This window comes from Mesoplodon bidens (genome assembly GCF_964165515.1).
Source record: "Mesoplodon bidens genome assembly, chromosome: 10".
Classification (NCBI taxonomy): domain Eukaryota; kingdom Metazoa; phylum Chordata; class Mammalia; order Artiodactyla; family Ziphiidae; genus Mesoplodon; species Mesoplodon bidens.
Window position 1 is genome coordinate 85,525,753 of NC_138172.1, and position 19,987 is coordinate 85,545,739.

Here is a 19,987-nt window from a genome sequence, read left to right on the forward strand (position 1 = left end):
GGAGGATGTGGAGGAAATGGAACTCTTACACAATGTTGGTGGCAACGTAAAGTGGTACAACCCCTTCGGAAAACAATTTAGCTGCTTCTTAAAAAGTTTACATACATATTTACACTATATATATACATACATTTACATACATACAATTCAGCCACTCTACTCCTAGATATTTACCCACAGGAAATAAAAGCCAATGTCCAATCAAAGACTTGTAAATAAATGTTCATTGCACCTTTGCTTGTCGGCCAAAAACTGGAAACAACACAAATGTTCATCAGTGGGTGATGGATAAACGAACTGTGATATAGTCATACAATGGAACACTACTCAGCAATAAAAAGGAATGAGCTATTGAGACATGCAACAAAATTAATCAGTCTCAAAATAATTACACTGACTAAAAGAAGGCAGACAATCAATAGTACACATACTGTATGATTCCATTCATATGAATTTTTAGAAAATGCAAACTGATCTATAGAGGCTGAGAGTAGATGCCTGTAGATGATTAGGAATGAGGAGGGGCAAGAAGAAATGTTTACTAAGATGCCTGAGAAAACCTTGAGGTGATGAGATATGTTCAGCATCTTGACTGTGGTAATGGTTTCACGGGGCTACATGTCAAAACTTACCTGTACACTTTAGTTGGCTGCCTGTTACTTATAGTTCAGTAAAGCTGTTGTTAAAAATCTACATTTTGTTAATAACAAAAGATTCACTTATCATTCTATTCCGAGAAAGATCTTACAGAGTACTGAGGAATAGCTATGAAATTTTACTGCTGTAACTTGTACAACATCTTTAAGGAACAGTACTCTCATGTTTACATGGCCAGGTAACGTAAGATCTAACTAGTTCTTTTCAAATTGAGTTATGGAGAACGTGTTTCCCTTATCACAAATTCCCGACCCCCTCCCACTTAGCCCCTGTTCAGTCTCTCAGGCAGAAACTTCCATTTTCCTTACCTTGTTTTTCCACATTATCTCAAGAAACTTTCAATAGTGAACCAAATAGAAGGTATTAGCTGGTTTCAGAAACTCAAGAAAGGTTCTGACCTTGCAGTAATGACAAACAGGTTATTCACACCCACCTGAGTTGGCTTGCTGCACAGGACACCGTGAATCTCCAGGTAGCTGAAGGTTACCTCGAGCTGCAATTGAGGGAGGAGGGGGAAATAAAGACCTGTAATGAGGGTTTTAAAACCTATAATTCAAAGTAAAAATGCTACAATTAGAAACAGTCCAGTGCAAACAAAACATTGGGCATCTTCTGAAGGTAGGCTGGTTTAATATCTCCATACATTCAATACAACATGACCTTGATCTATCATATTTCAGGAAAAGCATTATTCACTTTCCCAAAGGGCTGAAAGGAAACTCCAAGTCTGACTTTTTAAATTTCATCCAAGGACAAACCCAATGGAAAGTTTCTGTACTTCTACTCCAGTATTTATTTACTGAGAAATGAATATATGAAGGGAGCCATCTAAATAGACTTTTTTTCCTCTAATTTCAAGATGTTGCTTCAGCAAATCAGATCAGGATAGAGACAGTGTTTGTTTTCCCTTCTCTCTAAACCCTTACCTCTTTGGGTTACCCTCTGACCACTTACTGGAGTCATCATTCCTTCCACTGTCTTTCATTAGGTTCATATTTTGAATGGATTTAAAAGAATATTTAGGAATCTTAATCTGTGTTTCAATGAAACACATAGTTAAATAAAAGTCTTCTCTCTCTCTCTGTGCATGTACATAAATGACGATTTATTTCTTTTCCATTTTAAAAACAAGTGCCCCTTCCTCGCTTCTCCTGTAATCAGCATTTCTTTTTCTTCAAGATACCTCTAGTCTCACACTCTTTGCCTATTTTTCCTGGAAAATAGCCATTAATCTTTCTCCCAGTTTTTCAGTCTCTCATCTCAGTACAAACAGTCACAGGGCCTGGTACTAAAGACAAAGAACTGAGTTGGATCCGTTTATTTTACCCTCTCGCCTTAAAACTAGAAATGTGGGGACTTCCCTGGTGGCGCAGTGGTTAAGAATCCGCCTGCCAATGCAAGGGACACGGGTTCGAGCCCTGGTCCGGGAAGATCCCACATGCCATGGGGCAACTAAGCCCGTGCGCTGCAACTACTGAGCCTGTGCTGTAGAGCCTGTGAGCCACAACTACTGAGCCCACGTGCCACAACTACTGAAGCCCACACGCCTAGAGCCCATGCTCCGCAACAAGAGAAGCCACCGCAATGAGAAGCCCGCTCGCCACAACTAGAGAAAGCCCATGCACAGCAACGAAGGCCCAACGCAGCCAAAAATAAATAAATTAATAAATTTATTTTTTTAAAAAACTAGCAATGTAATGGAAAAAGAACCCATTCAGAACCAAACCCATAGGACCCTTAGTTCTGCCTGCTGGTGCTATGTTGTACCTTTACACATTTGGTCGGATAAATTTTAGAACAGAGAACCCCTGAATCCCCAGTATGGTGATGAGGGCTGGAGGTAGAAAGATAATTCATTCTTTCGTCATTCACACAGCCGACCAGTAGAATTTATGGAAGGCCTACTGTGTGCCAGGACTGCAAAGAGGAATGAGACATTTATCTTGTCCTCCCATGGTTACATGCAGCCTGGGGGGCACATTTTAAACATTCCATTAGAGTGGACGTCTTCTTACTTATCAAGATCTATACTTCGTGGATTTTGAAAAGTCATTTCAAGCAGGGAGTCATTTTCTAAACACAGTACCTCTCTACCTTCGTTTATTTCAAATTAAAACTTATAAACATATTTTCATCTGCTAGCCTTGGACATAGTGCCAAATTTTCTTCTTTGAGTCAAGTCCCATTGTCTGGCCCTCCAGTGGCATTTCCTCTGTGGACCACACCCGTAAATGCAGGGCACACAACTTGCAACTGAAGCACTTTAAAATGGAGTGAGAGCTTGAAGACACTGGGAAAGCAATGTGAGGGCATAAGTTCTCTAGATTATTATGTTCCCCAACCCCCCAGCCTTTAACAGTTGTCCGGTCCTTAACAAGACAGTAATTTTTTTAAGTGAATTATTCTACCAACGTTCAGTATTTCACAGATACTCTCTCCTTTGGCAGCCTATTTCATTGATACGTAAAATATCTTTTTAAAAATTTACTATTGTAATTATAACTGCTATGAATAGGTTTGGAAGCAAACCACTGACCCTTGGTGGGCATCTCATACAACTGGTGGGAACAGGTGTAAACAGCTACACTCTCTTATAACCTAGCGGCTATGAAGATGCAGTCAGTATATCAGGACTAGCATGGGCAGCTTTGGTCAATTTGGCTGGGGGAGGTTAGTTGGAGGTCAGTTAAGATGGTTCTGCTGCACACCTCAGTGCTGTCCCTGGAATAAGCAAAGTGCCAGGGAACCAGGAAAGCACTGAGACATTCCAGCTAGGCCCTGAAGAATGACTTCAAGTGTGTCAAACAAAGAAAGAGTGAAAAGGGAAATCCAGGCAGAAGAAAAAGAATTTGCAAAGGCATAGAGGCATTCAAAGAACAAGCGCAAGACAGAAACAAGAAGTAGACCCTGCACAGTTTCAGGGACGAGTAAGGGGGGACAGGCTGAGTATGTGATTCATCGGAGCCCTGGCTCTTATCAACGGTGAGGAGGGGAGTCATGGAGACACACTGACCGACATCACAGCAAGCTTCAAGCCATTCTCTCATCTCACCCATGGCTCTTCTTAACAGGCCTTTGTTAAACAGGCCACTGACCCTCCTGACTCCAGCCCACCCGGAAGACAGTTTAAAGAATGTCACTGGGCAGGAGGGGGCAGGGGGGACTAGTTAGGAAGCTGAGACACAGGCAGGCTGCAGGAAGACCTGAAGACATCTTTAAGAGAGAACCACAGATACAAGTGATCAGTTAGGTAAGAGGAAGGAATCATCCAAGGCCCACCTCTACCCTCAACAAGACAGTCCCCACACAACAGGCAACAGAGCAAATCTAAATGTGATAATGTGATGCTCCTGCGGGAACTCCAACTGTTCCACATGCAGCAACCCATGTCACGACTGACCATCTTTCTGACCAATTTCCCTCCCTCCACAGCCTCCTGCTCAGTCCTGGGCCCACATCTCAGCTCCCCAAACACACTGTGCTCTTGCAAACTGCTAAACCTCTGACCAGCAGGAGACCCCTTTATCTGCCTGGTTGATGCAGGCTCATCCTCCAGCCCAGCTTCTCTGTAGACCCTTCCCTGATTTGACCATCACCCGCCCCCCTCATCCCCCCTTCTGGAGGGAATAGCAAAGTTCTATTTCTTCATCTGCATGTGACTGCAGAGGTATCTGCTTTGCAATTAATCACGGTGATACACGTTTCTATTTTGTGCATTTGACTGCATATGTGGTACATTTAACAATAAAAGGACAAAAGAAGAAAATGTTTAATTAATCAGCCCCCAAAGAAAAGAGAGGAAGCCTATGTGAAAATCGGGGCTGTTGTACACTACTGTTCTGGATACAATTATTTCCCCAGAAAAATGTCATTGACACCGGTTCTGCTTCTTAGCCAAGGTGCACTGTGACACATGAAAACCAGCCTTCTGCAGGTAGGTCACTTTGGAAAAAGATGTGCCTTTATTTGTGATGCTGACAATATCAGAAATCAGAACCAATGTCCAAACTACCCTAGCCAGGCCGATGTGAGATGTTATATACATCTTGGGATGAAGCTGGGCCTTCCTTCGGGCAGAGCAAGGAGGGGGCAACAGAAGGGAGGCAGATGACTTCCCAAGAGGTAATACACCTTCTGCTGTGTCCAAACATTTTGAATTAGGGTAAACGTATCTTCAGGAGCCTTCTACTCAACAGGCTGCTTGACTATTTTCTCAAGCCCATAAAATTTCCTTCCGCAATTAATTTTTAACCAGTGGGATAATGGTTCACACTTCCTTCTATCCTGCCTTCAGGTACTTTAGCATATAGGTAATTTAGTCCAACGCCATTTATATAATGACTGATTTCACTTATAACACATTATAAACATAAAGACTCACTTTATATTATCAAAAGGGGTGGGATAATATAAAGTCTCATTCCTCGGAGAAACTTTATAAAATTTAGCATTTCTATGATCAGAAAGAATAAAGGCAGTATGGGCTTTTGATTAGCAAACAGTGGGTTGGTACCTTCTCAAAGTTCAACAAAAATCATGCAAATCATTAGTTTGTCAGCCCTACCAGGTCCACTGCATTACAGCACCGTGTCCAGCACATAAGTAGGTATTCACAAGACAGTGGCTAAGTGTTGAATTTTAAGAAGAAAGGACTGAGAAAATGAGCAAATAACACTGCAGCGCAAACATAGGAGCAAGGCTGAACGTGTCTCCCAAACCTTCCCCATTTTCCTGGGTTTGTGGGCAGGTGAGTTCACATCCTATAAAATCAGTCAACACCTTTCTGTTACCATAAAGAAAATAAAAGAAGCAATTATGATGCCTAATTCATGAGCTATCAGTTCAAATGTTAATTTGCACCCTATAACGAAGGACATCTTATGGAAAATGTTAGATCTTTTAAAGAACCAAGTGGCACCGTGTTATTTTTTATAGGCAACACCAGAGTCTGCCCATGAGAGAGGGCTAGGTGGCTACGTTCCCGGTAATGCACTCTGTAGAGCTATGAAGGTTATTTCCCACATGTCAAAGCCTTAGAAAAATGGGCCGTTACTGGACCCAAAGAAATAAGAACTAGACTTGAAGAAAGTGTAAACCTTGCCCCAGTTGAGAGAGAAAAATAACTGAAATCCACAAGCCTCGGGGATATGGAGCATGAAATGCTTCGCCACTTTTCTTGGGATGCCTTTCACACAGAGAGGGAACAAAGGAGGAAACGTTTAGGTGCCTTCTGGGGAGAAGGAAGGAAAATATGGTTGTGCAAAGAGAACTCTGGACACATTGGCCTAAATCATAAGTCTACGCAATTGAGAAGCGAGCGTGTGTGTGTGTGTGTGTGTGTGTGTGTGTGTTGGCAGGAGGAAACTCATCAACACTTACCTTGGTGGGGATTCGTGCTGTGACAAGGAAGGCTCGGCATGATGTCAGCACCTGTAAGACAGAAGCAGCCACATCAGTATAAGTACTGAAAAGTAAGCTGGTGGGCTTTGGTGTGACCTGCAGGCCTTTAATGATACTGAAGCCTTGAGAGGCTTGGTTCCTGACATGTAAGAAGAATAAGTGACCTGGGACAGCTTGTTGGCTTTGTAGGATTATTAGCTGTACTCTAAGAATCACTGTATGAAGGGCCGTATCAAAGAAATCACCTGCAAAATCTCAAGACGAGCAACCAGTCAGCAGCCCAAAGGAGCCACAGATTACTCCAGTTGAGTAAGCAAGACAGGTGTCTGAGATATTAAAATACAGATATCTTACCCATAGGAGGAGCCTCACTATATCAACAGCAAACTTAATGACGAAGCCAAGTACTCATTCACACTTTCCAAATTACAACTGCCACCCACGTTTGCCCTCTTGCCTCCTGTTCTCTGTCCACTAACTGATAACATTTACATAACGCACAGGCAGCCAAACAGGCTATTCTCCCAAGAAGTCAACCCCGACTTTGCTTCTCAGCTATGCCTCTCTCAGTCCTAGAGAGAACATTTATCAATTCCAGTTCTCAGCTAAGAACATATAGATAGCCCATGGGGTCCCATATGCCTATAGGCACCTCTTGCCCAGCAGGGGGCCTTGTGAATACAAAGGGGCCAGAACTAGGCTGAACTCCTAGTTCACACCTGGAGCAGAGATCCCAGTCTACCAACCTTAATGTCTAAACCTGCCACTCTGCAACCCAGAGGTTCGGGCAGGCCTTCAGAGACAGGGGAAAGCAACAAGCAATAGAGAGGGGAGAGGCGTGTAAGAAGTGGGGTCAGGGCTTCCCTGGTGGCGCAGCGGTTGAGTGTCCGCCTGTCGATGCAGGGGACGTGGGTTCGTGCCCCAGTCTGGGAGGATCCCTCATGCCGTGGAGTGGCTGGGCCCGTGGGCCATGGCCGCTGGGCCTGCGCGTCCGGAGCCTGTGCTCCAGAGAGGCCGCGGCGGTGAGAGGCCTGTGTACCGCAAAAAACAACAACAACAAAAAGAAGTGGGGTCAGATGAGTGAGTGGAGGTCAACTGTAGCCCAGGAGTAGCAGGACTGGCTACAAAAACTGCAGGGCCCTTTGTTCAAAAATTATGAAGAATTTTAAAGACAGTGACAGAAAGCATTTACCCAAGTGTTAGGGCCCTTCTGAGAGCAGTGCCCTGTGCGCCTGTACAGGTCACATGCCCGTGAAGCCAGCCCTGAGTAGTAGCTACCATTTATCAAGTGTTCCCTGTGTGCCATAAATGGCATCCTTGGATACACTGATTCATTTAATCTTCCCAACAACCATATTCTCTATCATTATTACCCCCATTTTACAGATGAATAAACAGATTCTGTGATATAACCCAAGGGCAGGAGTACGGTTCACGTCTGTCAACTCCAAAGCCTATGCTCTTCACCATTAGGCTACCTTTACACGTTCTAACCCAATCTTGCCTCCTGGTCTCTAGCCCCTGGCAGTTCAGTTAGATTTGGGGTAGAAGGGTGAGAGCCCAGGGCCACCTGTGACTGGGAAGGGATTCACAAAGCTCCCAGCTCAAATAGCATCTTCCTCAACATTCCAGTAGTTTAAAAGATTCTCTTGTCAAATCCAAGAATGGCCTGGAGAGCTAAATTTTTCAAGTCATCTGCACTAGCCAAGCCTTGACTAAGACAGTAGTACCCAGGGAAGTCGAGTTTGGCTGCCTTTGGGGAAAAGGCAATAGGCAGTTTTGTTGCGTGAGACACACAGGGTTCAGTGGTGAGCATCAGACAGACAGAAGAGGCCTGACAGCAATAGAAAGGGAGTTAAAAGGGGGCCAGAGACAGGCGTGGCCGGTGTTCTCATTTGCTAAGGTCTGGCAAACTGGTTATCTGTGACTAAATTACAAGATCAGGGCTCATCTTAAAGGATGAAAAATTTGCCTTCTCTGAACTAAGACCTTGTCCCACAGCACTTTTTTTTTTTTTTTGCGGTACGCGGGCCTCTCACTGTTGTGGCCTCTCCCGTTGCAGAGCACAGGCTCCGGACGCGCAGGCTCAGCGGCCATGGCTCACGGGACCAGCCGCTCCGCGGCATGTGGGATCTTCCCGGACCGGGGCACGAACCTGTGTCCCCTGCATCGGCAGGCGGACTCTCAACCACTGCGCCACCAGGGAGGCCCTCACATTTTTTTTAATTGAAGTTTAGTTGATCCACAATATTGTGTTAGTTTCAGGTGTGCAGCAGAGTGATTCAGTATTTTTGCAGATTATATTCCATTATAGATTATCACAAGATAGTGAGTGTAACTCCCTGTACTATACAGTATATACTTGTTGCTTATCTATTTTATATACAGTAATTTGTATCTGCTAATCCCATACCCCTAATTTGTCCCTCCCCACTTCCTTCTCCTCTTTGGTAACCACAAGTTTGCTTTCTATATCTGTGAATTGGTTTCTGTTTTGCATATACATTCATTTGTATTACTTTTTAGATTCCACATCCAAGTGGTATCATTCAGCATTTGTCTTTGTCTGTCTGACTTATTTCACTAAAGCATAATATTCTCTAGGTCCATCCACATTGCTGCCCATTTCATTCTGTTTTACCGCTGAATAATATTCCATTCCACAGCACATCCTGACGTGGCACCCTTTCAAACACTGCTCCTCCTCCAGGGGAAAAGGAAAAAAGAAAAAGAAGGAAATAATGCTGACAGTCGTGATGATCAGCATGGCTGTAGGAAGCCAGACTCCTCACCACTTTACCTATGGTTGACCCTTGACCAACTTGGGGCTTAGTCTGCATATAACTTAGAGTGGGTCCTCCATACCCACAGTTCGGCCACATCTGAGGATTCAACCAACCACAGACCATCTAGTAAGTACTATAGTCTTTACTACTGAAAAATATCTGCATAAAAGTGGATCTATGCAGTTCAAACTCATGCTTTTCAAGGGTCAATGGTACAATGGCAGCACACACGTTTCTTTCTTCCAGGGGTACTTGTATGATCAATTGCTGATTTTTCAAGAATCTTAAGTCCACAAAACCTTTACACCGAGGTAAAATAAGAGTCAAATCATAAAACTCACATGCCAGAAAGGACTCAATATCAATCACCTAGTGAAAGACCCCCTTAGAGTTTATAATCTGAGAGCAGATCCAAAGAAACTCATCTCGTAGATAGTTTGTGCCGGAGCTGGACTAGAAGAGGCAACTCCTTATTCCCATGTATTTCCTTTTCACTCTCTCCTCAAAGAGCAATAAGGGTCAATGCCAAAAGCCCCAGACAGGAACACGTAGCCTCTTCAGTAGTCAGAAAAATATGTTTAGCTCTGTGAACATTCCCTCAAAGGAAAATTGGTCCTACAACATCCAGGATCATTTTACAAGCATAGTAGTAATACCAGCCAATACATGTTGGGTACCATGTTCTCACAGGTTTGCATACATCATCTCCTTTAATCCCCACAGCAGCCTATGGGCTAGATACTATTATTAACCTCATTTTAAGAAGAAGAAACTGAGACACACAGAGAGTATATTACTTGCCCACGTCACCTAGCAAGTAGGTGGCAGAGCTGGGATTCGAACCCAGATGGTCCGGCCCCAGAGACTGTGCTAATTACTTATAAGGGCTCTCAAATCTCACCTGTCCAAGAACCAGCTTCCTCAATAGTCTGCACACATGCAAACACAGATGAGTCATAGAGCTTTAAAGCCAGAAAGAAGCAAACAGGTAAAATTGTCATCAATAAGATGATGGATATTTGCATATCATAAGAACAAGGACCAGTCTCTACTGTCTGTCCAGACCAGTGTCTATCTCTCTGTCTCTGTCTGTCTCTGATCACGGGTTAATCTCTGTGAGTCTCTATTTGGACTGTCTACTTGATTCTACATGTGTATCTCTCAGCTTACCTGTGTCTCTCCTTGCCTCTTCCTCACCCCTCCCTCCAATCCCTTCTCTCTGCTACGGCCTCCACTATCCCCACCAAGCCCCAAGCCATCTTCTCATTCTCTTTTCCCTCCTCTGGCTCCCCACCCCCTTCACTCTGCCCCCATGCCCCAGTGCTTTCTCTCTGCTAATCACTGAGAGCTTGTATCTTATTTACACCCATTGCAAAACAACAGGCACCCATCACAGAAGAAATACTGCGTTCTCAGAGTATTTGATTTGGAACACAGTCACAGAGAAACTTGAAAAAACCATGAAATAAAAATGACAAGACACCTTTGACATTATTATACAATGAGCACATCAGTAATTAAGTGATTACAAGGTCCCCTGGGTGAATCTAGTTACTAAAAACTAATCTCAAAACAGGCACCCACATAACTGACACACGGCAGCAATCTCCAGCACGAGGTGCAGGCTGGCCTTTCCGCCCATTTACAAGTGTCACGTTTTGGAGAATAACGTCTCCCACAAGCAGCCAAGGCATCAGGTGACCTACCTGACTTCTCTTGATCTGTCCTCTCCTGGAAAGTCACCAGGGGGTTTCTAGGGGCCACTGACAAGGTATTAACTGGCTCAATTTTTTTTTTCTTTTTTTTTTGCGGTACGCGGGCCTCTCACTGTTGTGGCCTCTCCCGTTGCGGAGCACAGGCTCCGGATGCGCAGGCTCAGAGGCCATGGCTCACGGGCCCAGCCGCTCCACGGCATGTGGGATCTTCCCGGACCGGGGCACGAACCCGTGTCCCCTGCATCGGCAGGCAGACTCTCAACCACTGCGCCACCAGGGAAGCCCTCAATATATTTTTTAAAAGAGAGAAACAAAGCCCAGGGTGTTCACACGAATTCACCTTTTGAGTAAAGAGCAATCTCTCGACCATATGTAGATACATGAGGTTCTAATGATCACTTCTGCTTTCACTCTGGCAACAACAGCGCTCACAATCTGTTGCCCTGCATGCCAACTCACTTTCTTTACAAATATTTTAAAGGCCGCCTAAGTACACAGTGTCCTTCAGAAGGTGGACACAGGCCAAAATCATTTGTTTGAAAAGAGACACACCCAGGCTTTGAAGGCAGAAGCTCTGTGCTGGCTGGTCCCCATTTCTGGTGATCAGCTCAGATCCCCAGAGGCATGAGGACTGTTCTTAGAAAGCCTTGAAGGAGATGGAGCTGAAGGGATGAAATTCTCCAATGCTGACCCAGCCTTTCCCAACACCATGCCCACTTGTGAGCACAAGAGCATAGCAATGTTTTGAAGCAAGTGTGCAAAACTATGAATGCTACCATTCCAAGAATTGTGGTTTTTGTTTTATCAACCCAAACTGGGCCAATAAATGGGGCTACATTCATGCTGGGAATCCCAAAGAACTCAGTCTCCTAGCTTTCCTGTTTGGGGCCAAGATGCCCTAGGATTTGTGGCCTTGGAGGTCTTACACACACACACATGGCTTCTAGCAGGTGAGGGGGGAAATCGCACAGGAAAACTCCTCTTTGATTTATCAGGAAGTGTTTCCTGGTAGTGTGCACTACCTTGGTGCTAGGGATAGCAAGCCTCTTCCTTGCAGGGTGACCACATCTTCATTTCCAGTTTTAGCTCTGAGAATCCTGCCTCCCGGAAACTGGGACGCTTGGTTGCCCTACTTGCCGGGGTTTTGGAATCGGGAAGACAGATTCCAATTCTGGCTCTGTCGCTTTCTAGCTGTTTAACGCTGACAGAGTTAGTTAACTTCTCAGTTTGCTCACCTGTAGAACAAGAATAATACTGCTCTGCAGGACTAATCTAATACTATTGTTTTAAGTAAAATACAAACGTAGATAAAGCCCTAGCCCAGCACCCAGACGTCTCTGCTGAATACATCAAAATAATTGGTGTGAGAGCATCTTAAATTTAGATTCCCAAAGTAAGATTAACATCTATTGAATTTTTAAATAATGGTTTTTGTCAACAGAACAAAACAAACAGCAGCAAAACAGAAACAACGATTCTGAGACATCTCCTAGGCTGGCATTTTCAGTTCCAATATATGTACCTTTAACCTTGAAGGAGAAGAATTTTCTTGCAGAGTTAAAAAAAACGGGGGGTGGGGGGGGTGGAGGGTATTAGAAGGAGTATATGTGCTGAGCCAAGGAACCTTAACCACAAAGGGCAAGCTAGAACTTCCCTCCCACCTCCTCTGCGAGGCCCATTCTTCCAGAAGAGTCTTAGCATGCAAACCACATTTTCAACCTCTATAATGAATTTCCTCTCCCTTTCATTCAAATGCAAGCAGCAGCCTGGTTCCCTTTGAGGCTTCTTGGTTCAACTTTTAACTTCAAAATTTCACTTGGAAACATTTATAAAAAATCCTCCCTACTGTTAAGACTCATAGCTTAGCAGAGAAGCCTAAATTTCCCTATGGAAATGATACAAAACGAGGTCGGCCATGGAACCCTCTCATGGCACACTTACTAAAAACAAAAGTATCTGTTTCACCCTCTTATAGGACTCCATTACCTAAAGCCTGCCGCTGCACAGGCAATCCATAAATTCACGGCCCCTAAATCCACATTCTCTCCTGCACATTACCAAAAACGCCTTTCCTGTAAAACTGGGCTCTTCAAGGAAAAATTCAACCAATGGTCTTATACCACCCAAACGCTCTCTAATTTGCAAGCAAACTAAATGATGAGTGCCATTTAATACGTTTCCCCTCTTCCAAAGCCCCAGATTTCATTAATCCAAGACACAAGCTTTGGGGCGGGAGACGGGCAGGTGGCGAGGACTGTTAGCGCCACTGTGAAGAGTTATGAGTGACAGATGCTAAGGGACTTGTGCAAGGTCACCCAGAAAGTTGAGGAAGAATAAAAAGCCCCTCTGGCTCTGAGCCTCGTAACAACCCACTGCACACAGCTCTGATGACCTTCACCCTCTCTGGCCAAAGCACGACACTTCACCCAAAAGGAATACAAAACAACACATCGTCTTAGTGCAATTTCTGCCCCCAAATCCCTTATAAAACTGGATCACCACACTAGGAGGCAACATACTCCAGCGCAGGCCCTGAGAACTACAAATCCAGCCCCACCTGTTTTTTATAAATAAAGTTTTACTGGGACACAGCCCCAACCATGTTTAATGGATCATCTCCAGCTGCTTTCACACTATGAAGGCAGAGCTGAGCAGATGCAACAGAGATTTTTATGCCTCACAAAGCCGAAAATATTTACTATCTGGTCCTTTACAGAAAGTAAAGGTTTGCTGACCCCTTGCATAGTGGTTTCGAAGACAAACTCTGGGGTCGGGTTGCCTGGGCTTCCAAGCTTCACTATTTACTATCTGTGTGACTTGGGGCAAACTACTTAATCTTCTCAGTGGCTCAGTTTCCTCTTCTGTAAAATGGGAGCAACAAGGTACACCTCATGGAGCCATGAGGGTTAAATAAGTTAATGTGTGTCAATAAGTGAACATATGTAAAGTGCTGAGAAGAATATACAGAAAGTGCCAGCATATGGAAAGTGCTAGTGTTTGTTATTATTTATATTACAATATTATAATAATATTATACATGTCCATTATAGTATTACACTAAGAACAGAGTTATTGGATTTAGCCTGGGTTTGGCCTCAAGCTGGCCAAGTGACGTGACTCTGAGCAAGTTACTGTCTCTGTGGACCTCAATTCACCCAAGTGTAAAATAAGGGGGTTGGAATAGGTGTCTAACTTACCTTGCTACACTCTGGGTCATGATTCAGGCCCACTGTAGAAATGTCCCAGTTCTAGGACCCCTCTTCTCTTTGCTTTGCATGGACTGCCAAGAATAGCAAATCGCCAGTAAATATTTGCTGAGAGGAATTAATTCCTTCTTGGGCCCCTGCTCCCCGGAAGGACAGATGCTCCCTCAATAGGGGTGGCAAGGAAGTCACTGGAGTTTGGTTTTTGTCTTCTGATATCTAGTTTCGGGGGAAGTCTTTGTACTCTAACACCTGTGTAAATCCATTTCTTTTCACCTGGTTATTTATGCCATTATGCAGAAATGGAATGTTTACATACAGCTTGTCAGACACAATAGCTTCATTCTTCCTGCAGTCCTTTTTATTGCAAATTGTAAGGTTTTATCAAAGCATGAAAGAAAACAAATGTTTCTAATTTTTCTCCACGGATGAACATGTGGCTACTTCCAAACATCATCAATTCTTCTTGATGTCACTAACATTTCAGATCTTCTTTTCAAAGCACTGGCCAAAACAAAACTCTGGAACCAGCTGCATTGATTGTATGATGATAACATTTTGTGTGTGTGTGTGTGTGGTACGCGGGCCTCTCACTGTTGTGGCCTCTCCCGCTGCGGAGCACAGGCTCCGGATGCACAGGCTCAGCGGCCATGGCTCACGGGCCCAGCTGCTCCACGGCATGTGGGATCTTCCCAGACCGGGGCACGAACCCGTGTCCCCTGCATCGGCAGGCGGACTCTCAACCACTGCGCCACCAGGGAAGCCCGATAACATATTTTTAAAGGCAGAATAATGGCGTGACCATAATCCCTGGAATGGGACCACCTCTTAGGCTAAGAGTAAAGATGAGCCCAATACCTCGAACCAGCCCCACAGGTCCAGGAAGGTCAGGTTAAGGCACTTACGTGGGGCAGAGTTTGCGCCCAGACCTCTCAGCATTGGGGTCTCATGGGTCTGCATGGGGCACGCTTGGAAAGGGACCTCTGCTAGTCATCACTGTCATATTTATGGTCTAAATGAATTCACCAACAGTAGAATCACAGTCATTCAAAGAATACAGAAAAATACAACATGAATGTAAAGATCACGTTAACCCAGCTAGCAAAACTTCTCCTGCTTCCCTAACACAAGGCCATCCCGTCTCTTCTTGAACAAGTCATGAGTCACCAGAACCTAACTCTAGCAAAAAATCACAAAGTTAAAAGCAATCCGGAGATAGGCGTATCTAATTCCTTTATTTTATAGATGCGGAAACAGACCAGGAAGGGTCAAACAATTGTCTGCATTTATCAGGGCTTGCTTTTTTTTTTTTTTTTTACAAACAATGGAATTTAAGCACAAATAAATTTTTTAAAGGAAATGGGTAGCTCTCATAATAAATTTTTTTTAAATGTTTTTCATTAAAAACCAGAGCTCAAGAGGGACAGAAACCAAATCAACTCTACAGATTTGAGAAGCAAGAACTAGTGGGGAGTCCCTTCTGGCTGCCCTGATGAAGTGAATGGACTCCAGCCACTTTTCTTCCAGGTATGATTCCTCTCAAGATTCAAAACCCAGAAGCGAGAACCCCATCCTGGGCATGGCACCCAATAAAGACCACAGAGAATTACTTGAAAGGAAAGACACGTAACAGTTACGGCTTAATGACAAAGACCACGGGCTCCAGAGGCAGAAAGCCTGGGTATGAACCCCCGCTAGACCACTCACTACTAGATGTGTGACCTGGGGCAGGTTACTTAGCTTCTCCATGCCTTCATCACCCCACCTGTAAAAACATGGAGACAATACGCCTACTGAGATAACACAGATACACAGAACGAGACCTGGCACATAAAGGAGTCCAACAAACACGTTCTTGGACAAGTTCAGTGGTAATATTAGTTAACCAGCTATACGGCAGAGCTGGAACATGAAGTAAGTTTCACTCATCTTTTATCACAATTCTCATGCTGTGGTCCCTCCCCAACCTACACTATTTCAATCTGTCAGCCTACAAGGGGGCCCCTTAGATCCCCATCTTCTCAAGCCAAGGAGGCACAAATGTCACCTCCTTATTCTTCACCTTTTGTTAATTATCATTTTCATCAAATGAAAAAAAGTTCACATTTTCTTTCCTGCTCTCAGAGGAAATTTATGAAATAATCCTCCACTGTGCAGAAGTGTGGGTGGCATATGGTAGGGGAATTGGCTTAGATTTAATACTGTTACATAAATAATCAGATTGAGAGATATTCTTCATTACATTCCACGACAAACAGGGAGAGAAGGAGAAAAAAGACTTGGAGTGATTATACTGAGAAATCCAGGTATGCACATAATTTTCAAACTGAGGGCTGCAGCCCATTGGTGGCTGGTTAAATCAGTTTAGGAGAGTTTAACAAGCATATTAATAAAATAGACTGAACTGGAAGTGAAAAGAAAATCAAGTGCATTTTACAAATAGAAACCAGAGCATTGTTTCATGAAACTTCTGTTTCAGAGATATCAGTGTGCTCATGGCACACATGCATGCGTGTGTATGTGTGCACAAGACTGTGTGCACACGTGGGGGGGTGCTTCTCAAAATCAATATAAAATGCATTTCTTCTGTGGGTCCAGATTTTGAGAGTTTGATAAAAACTGGTTTATGGCACCATCTGCACCTATAAGCATGATCAGCCATGAGGGTATGAGAAGGTTGAGGCAGCGTGGTAGGATGGCAAGAACATGAGCTTTGGAGACAACAAAATCCCAGCTTTGGCATTTTGTGAGCAGACTGGTCATAGCCAAGTTCCTTTAAATCTCCAGGCTGCAGTATCCACACCTCTAACTTGGAGACAGTATTTGTCCTTGTGTAAGAATTGGAGATTACCTATCAAGTGCTAAGGCTACAGCACACATTAATATAAAATAAGTCATTGTAACTGGCCTCAAAGAATACAGCTCTGAAAGTGATCTATAGGGATAAAAAACTGAGACCTACAGAGACATGTACAAACCTGTTAGTTAGGGACAGAGACAAGCCCAAATGCCCTGTCTCCTGCCCTGAATCCCGTTCTCGACACATCATCTCCAGGATGTAGCTTGAGTCAGTGCAGGGGGAGATTATTCCCATGTTAACTACAGCCTATCTGAGAATTAGAAAAGAATTTCCATGTCTGGGTGGAGATGTAGTGAAACCTGATATAGAGAAAGAATGGGCTTTACATCATAAGAGACTATTACAAGCAACTCTATGCCAATAAAATGGACAACCTGGAAGAAATGGACAAATTCTTAGAAAGGTATAACCTTCCAAGACTGAAAAGGAAGAAACAGAAAATATGAATAGACCAATCACAAGTAATGAAATTGAAACTGTGATTAAATATCTACCAACAAACAAAAGTTCAGGACCAGATGGCTTCACAGGTGAATTCTATCAAACATTTAGAGAAGAGCTAACACCCGTCCTTCTCAAACTCTTCCAAACAATTGCAGAGGAAGGAACACTCCCAAACTCATTCTATGAGGCCACCATCACCCTAATACCAAAACCAGACAAAGATACTACAAAAAAAGAAAATTACAGACCAATATCACTGATGAATATACACGCAAAAATCCTCAACAAAATACTAGCAAACAGAATCCAACAACACATTAAAAGGATCATACACCATGATCAAGTGGGATTTATCCCAGGGATGCAAGGATTCTTCAAAATACGCAAATCAATCAATGTGATACACCATATTAACAAACTGAAGAATAAAAACCATATGATCATCTCAATAGATGCAGAAAAAAGCTTTAGAAAAAATTCAACACCCATTTATGATAAGAGCGCTACAGAAAGTGGGCACAGAGGGGACCTACCTCGACATAATAAAGGCCATATATGACAAACCCACAGCAAACATCATTCTCAATGGTGAAAAACTGAAAGCACTTCCTCTAAGACCAGGAACAAGACAAGGATGTCCAGTCTCATCACTATTATTCAACATAGTTTTGGAAGTCCTAGCCATGGCAATCAGAGAAGATATAGAAATAAAAGGAATACAAACTGGAAAAGAAGAAGTAAAACTGTCACTGTTTGCAGATGACATGATACTACACATAGAGAATCTTAAAGATGCCACCAGAGGCATGGACATACATACTCTACCAAATGTAAAATAGATAGCTAGTGGGAAGCAGCCACATAGCACAGAGAGATCAGCTTGGTGCTTTGTGACCACCTAGAGTGGTGGGATAGGGAGGGTGGGAGGGAGATGCAAGAGGGAGGAGATATGGGGATATATGTATATGTATAGCTGATTCACTTTGTTATAAAGCAGAAACTAACACACCATTGTAAAGCAATTATACTCCAATAAAGATGTTAAAAAGAAAAAAAAAAGATGTCACCAGAAAACTACTAGAGCTAATCAATGAATTTGGTAAAGTTGCAGGATACAAAATTAACGCACAGAAATCTTTTGCATTCCTATACACTAATGATGAAAAATCTGAAAGAGAAATTAAGGAAACAATCCCATTCACCACTGTAACAAAAATACCTAGGAATAAACCTACCTAAGGAGGTAAAAGACCTGTACTCAGAAAACTATAAGACACTGATGAAAGAAATCAAAGATGACACAAACAGATGGATAGATATACCATGGTCTTGGATGGGAAGAATCAATATTGTGAAAATGGCTATACTACCCAAAGCAATCTACAGATTCAACGCCATCCCTATCAAATTACCAGTGGCATTTTTTTTACAGAACTAGAACAAAAAATCTTAAAATTTGTATGGAGACACAAAAGACTCCAAATAACCAAAGCAGTCTTGAGGGAAAAAAACGGAGCTGAAGGAATCAAACTCCCTGACTTCAGAGTATACTACAAAGCTACAGTAATCAAGACAATATGGTACTGGCACAAAACCAGAAACAGATCAATGGAACAAGATAGAAAGCCCAAAGATAAACCCACGCACCTATGGTCAACTAATCTATGACAAAGGAGGCAAGGATATACAATGGAGAAAAGACAGTCTCTTCAATAAGTGGTGCTGGGAAAACCAGACAGCTATATGTAAAAGAATGAAATTAGAACACTCCCTAACACCATACACAAAAATAAACTCAAAATGGATTCAAGACCTAAATGTAAGACCAGACACTATAAAACTCTTAGAGGAAAACATAGGAAGAACACTCTATGACATAAATCACAGCAAGATCTTTTTTGACCCACCTCCTAGAGAAATGGAAATAAAAACAAAAATAAACAAATGGGACCTAATGGAACTTACAAGCTTTGGCAAAGCCAAGGAAACTACAAACAAGGTGAAAAGACAACCCTCAGAATGTGAGAAAATATTTGCAAATTAATCAACGGACAAAGGATTAATCTCCAAAATATATAAACAGCTCATGCAGCTCAATATTAAAAAAACAAACAACCCAATCAAAAAAATGGGCAGGAGACCTAAACAGACATTTCTCCAAAGAAGACATACAGATGGCCAAGGAGCACATGAAAAGCTGCTCAACATCCCTTATTATTAGAGAAATGCAAATCAAAACTACAATGAGGTATCACCTCACACATTTAGAATGGGCATCGTCAGAAAATCTACAAACAACAAATGCTGGAGAGGGTGTGGAGAAAAGGGAACCCTCCTGCACTGTTGGTGGGGAATGTAAATTGACACAGCCGCTATGGAGAACAGTATGGAGGTTCCTGAAATAACTTAAAACAGAATTACCATATGACCCAGCAATCCTACTACTGGGCATATACCCAGAGAAAACCATAATTCAAAAAGACACATGCAACCCAATGTTCATTGCAGCACTGTTTACAATAGCCAAGTCATGGAAGCAACCTAAATGCCCATCGACAGGCGAGTGGATAAAGAAGATGTGGTACATATATACAATGGAATATTACTCAACCAGAAAAAGAAACGAAATTGGGTCATTTATAGAGATGTGGATGGATCTAGAGACTCATACAGAGTGAAGTTAGAAAGAGAAAAATAAATAACATATATTAATGCACATATGCGGAGTCTAGAAAAATGGTACAGATGAACCAGTCTGCAGGGCAGAAATAGAGACACAAATGTAGAGAACAAACATATGGACACCAAGGGGGGAAAGTGACGGGGGGCGGGGTGTGTGTGTGTGTGATGAATTGGGAGACTGGGATTGACACATATACACTAATATGTATAAAATAGATAATAAGAACCTGCTGTATAAAA

At 43.0% G+C, this 19,987-nt stretch overlaps 1 protein-coding gene across 3 annotated transcripts in view; it reads right to left on the bottom strand.

Annotated features, from left to right (window-relative positions):
* The window catches only part of CARMIL1 (capping protein regulator and myosin 1 linker 1), a 317,704-nt gene that overhangs the window by 188,165 nt on the left and 109,552 nt on the right, over positions 1 to 19,987 (bottom strand). For all 3 annotated transcript variants that reach the window (XM_081245158.1, XM_081245157.1, XM_081245156.1), the window contains exons 3-4: positions 6,037 to 6,087; positions 1,091 to 1,150 (exon numbers count right to left, since the gene is read on the bottom strand). In XM_081245158.1, coding sequence (XP_081101284.1) covers positions 1,091 to 1,150; positions 6,037 to 6,087 — 111 coding nt within the window. The remainder of the gene's footprint in view (positions 1 to 1,090; positions 1,151 to 6,036; positions 6,088 to 19,987) is intronic.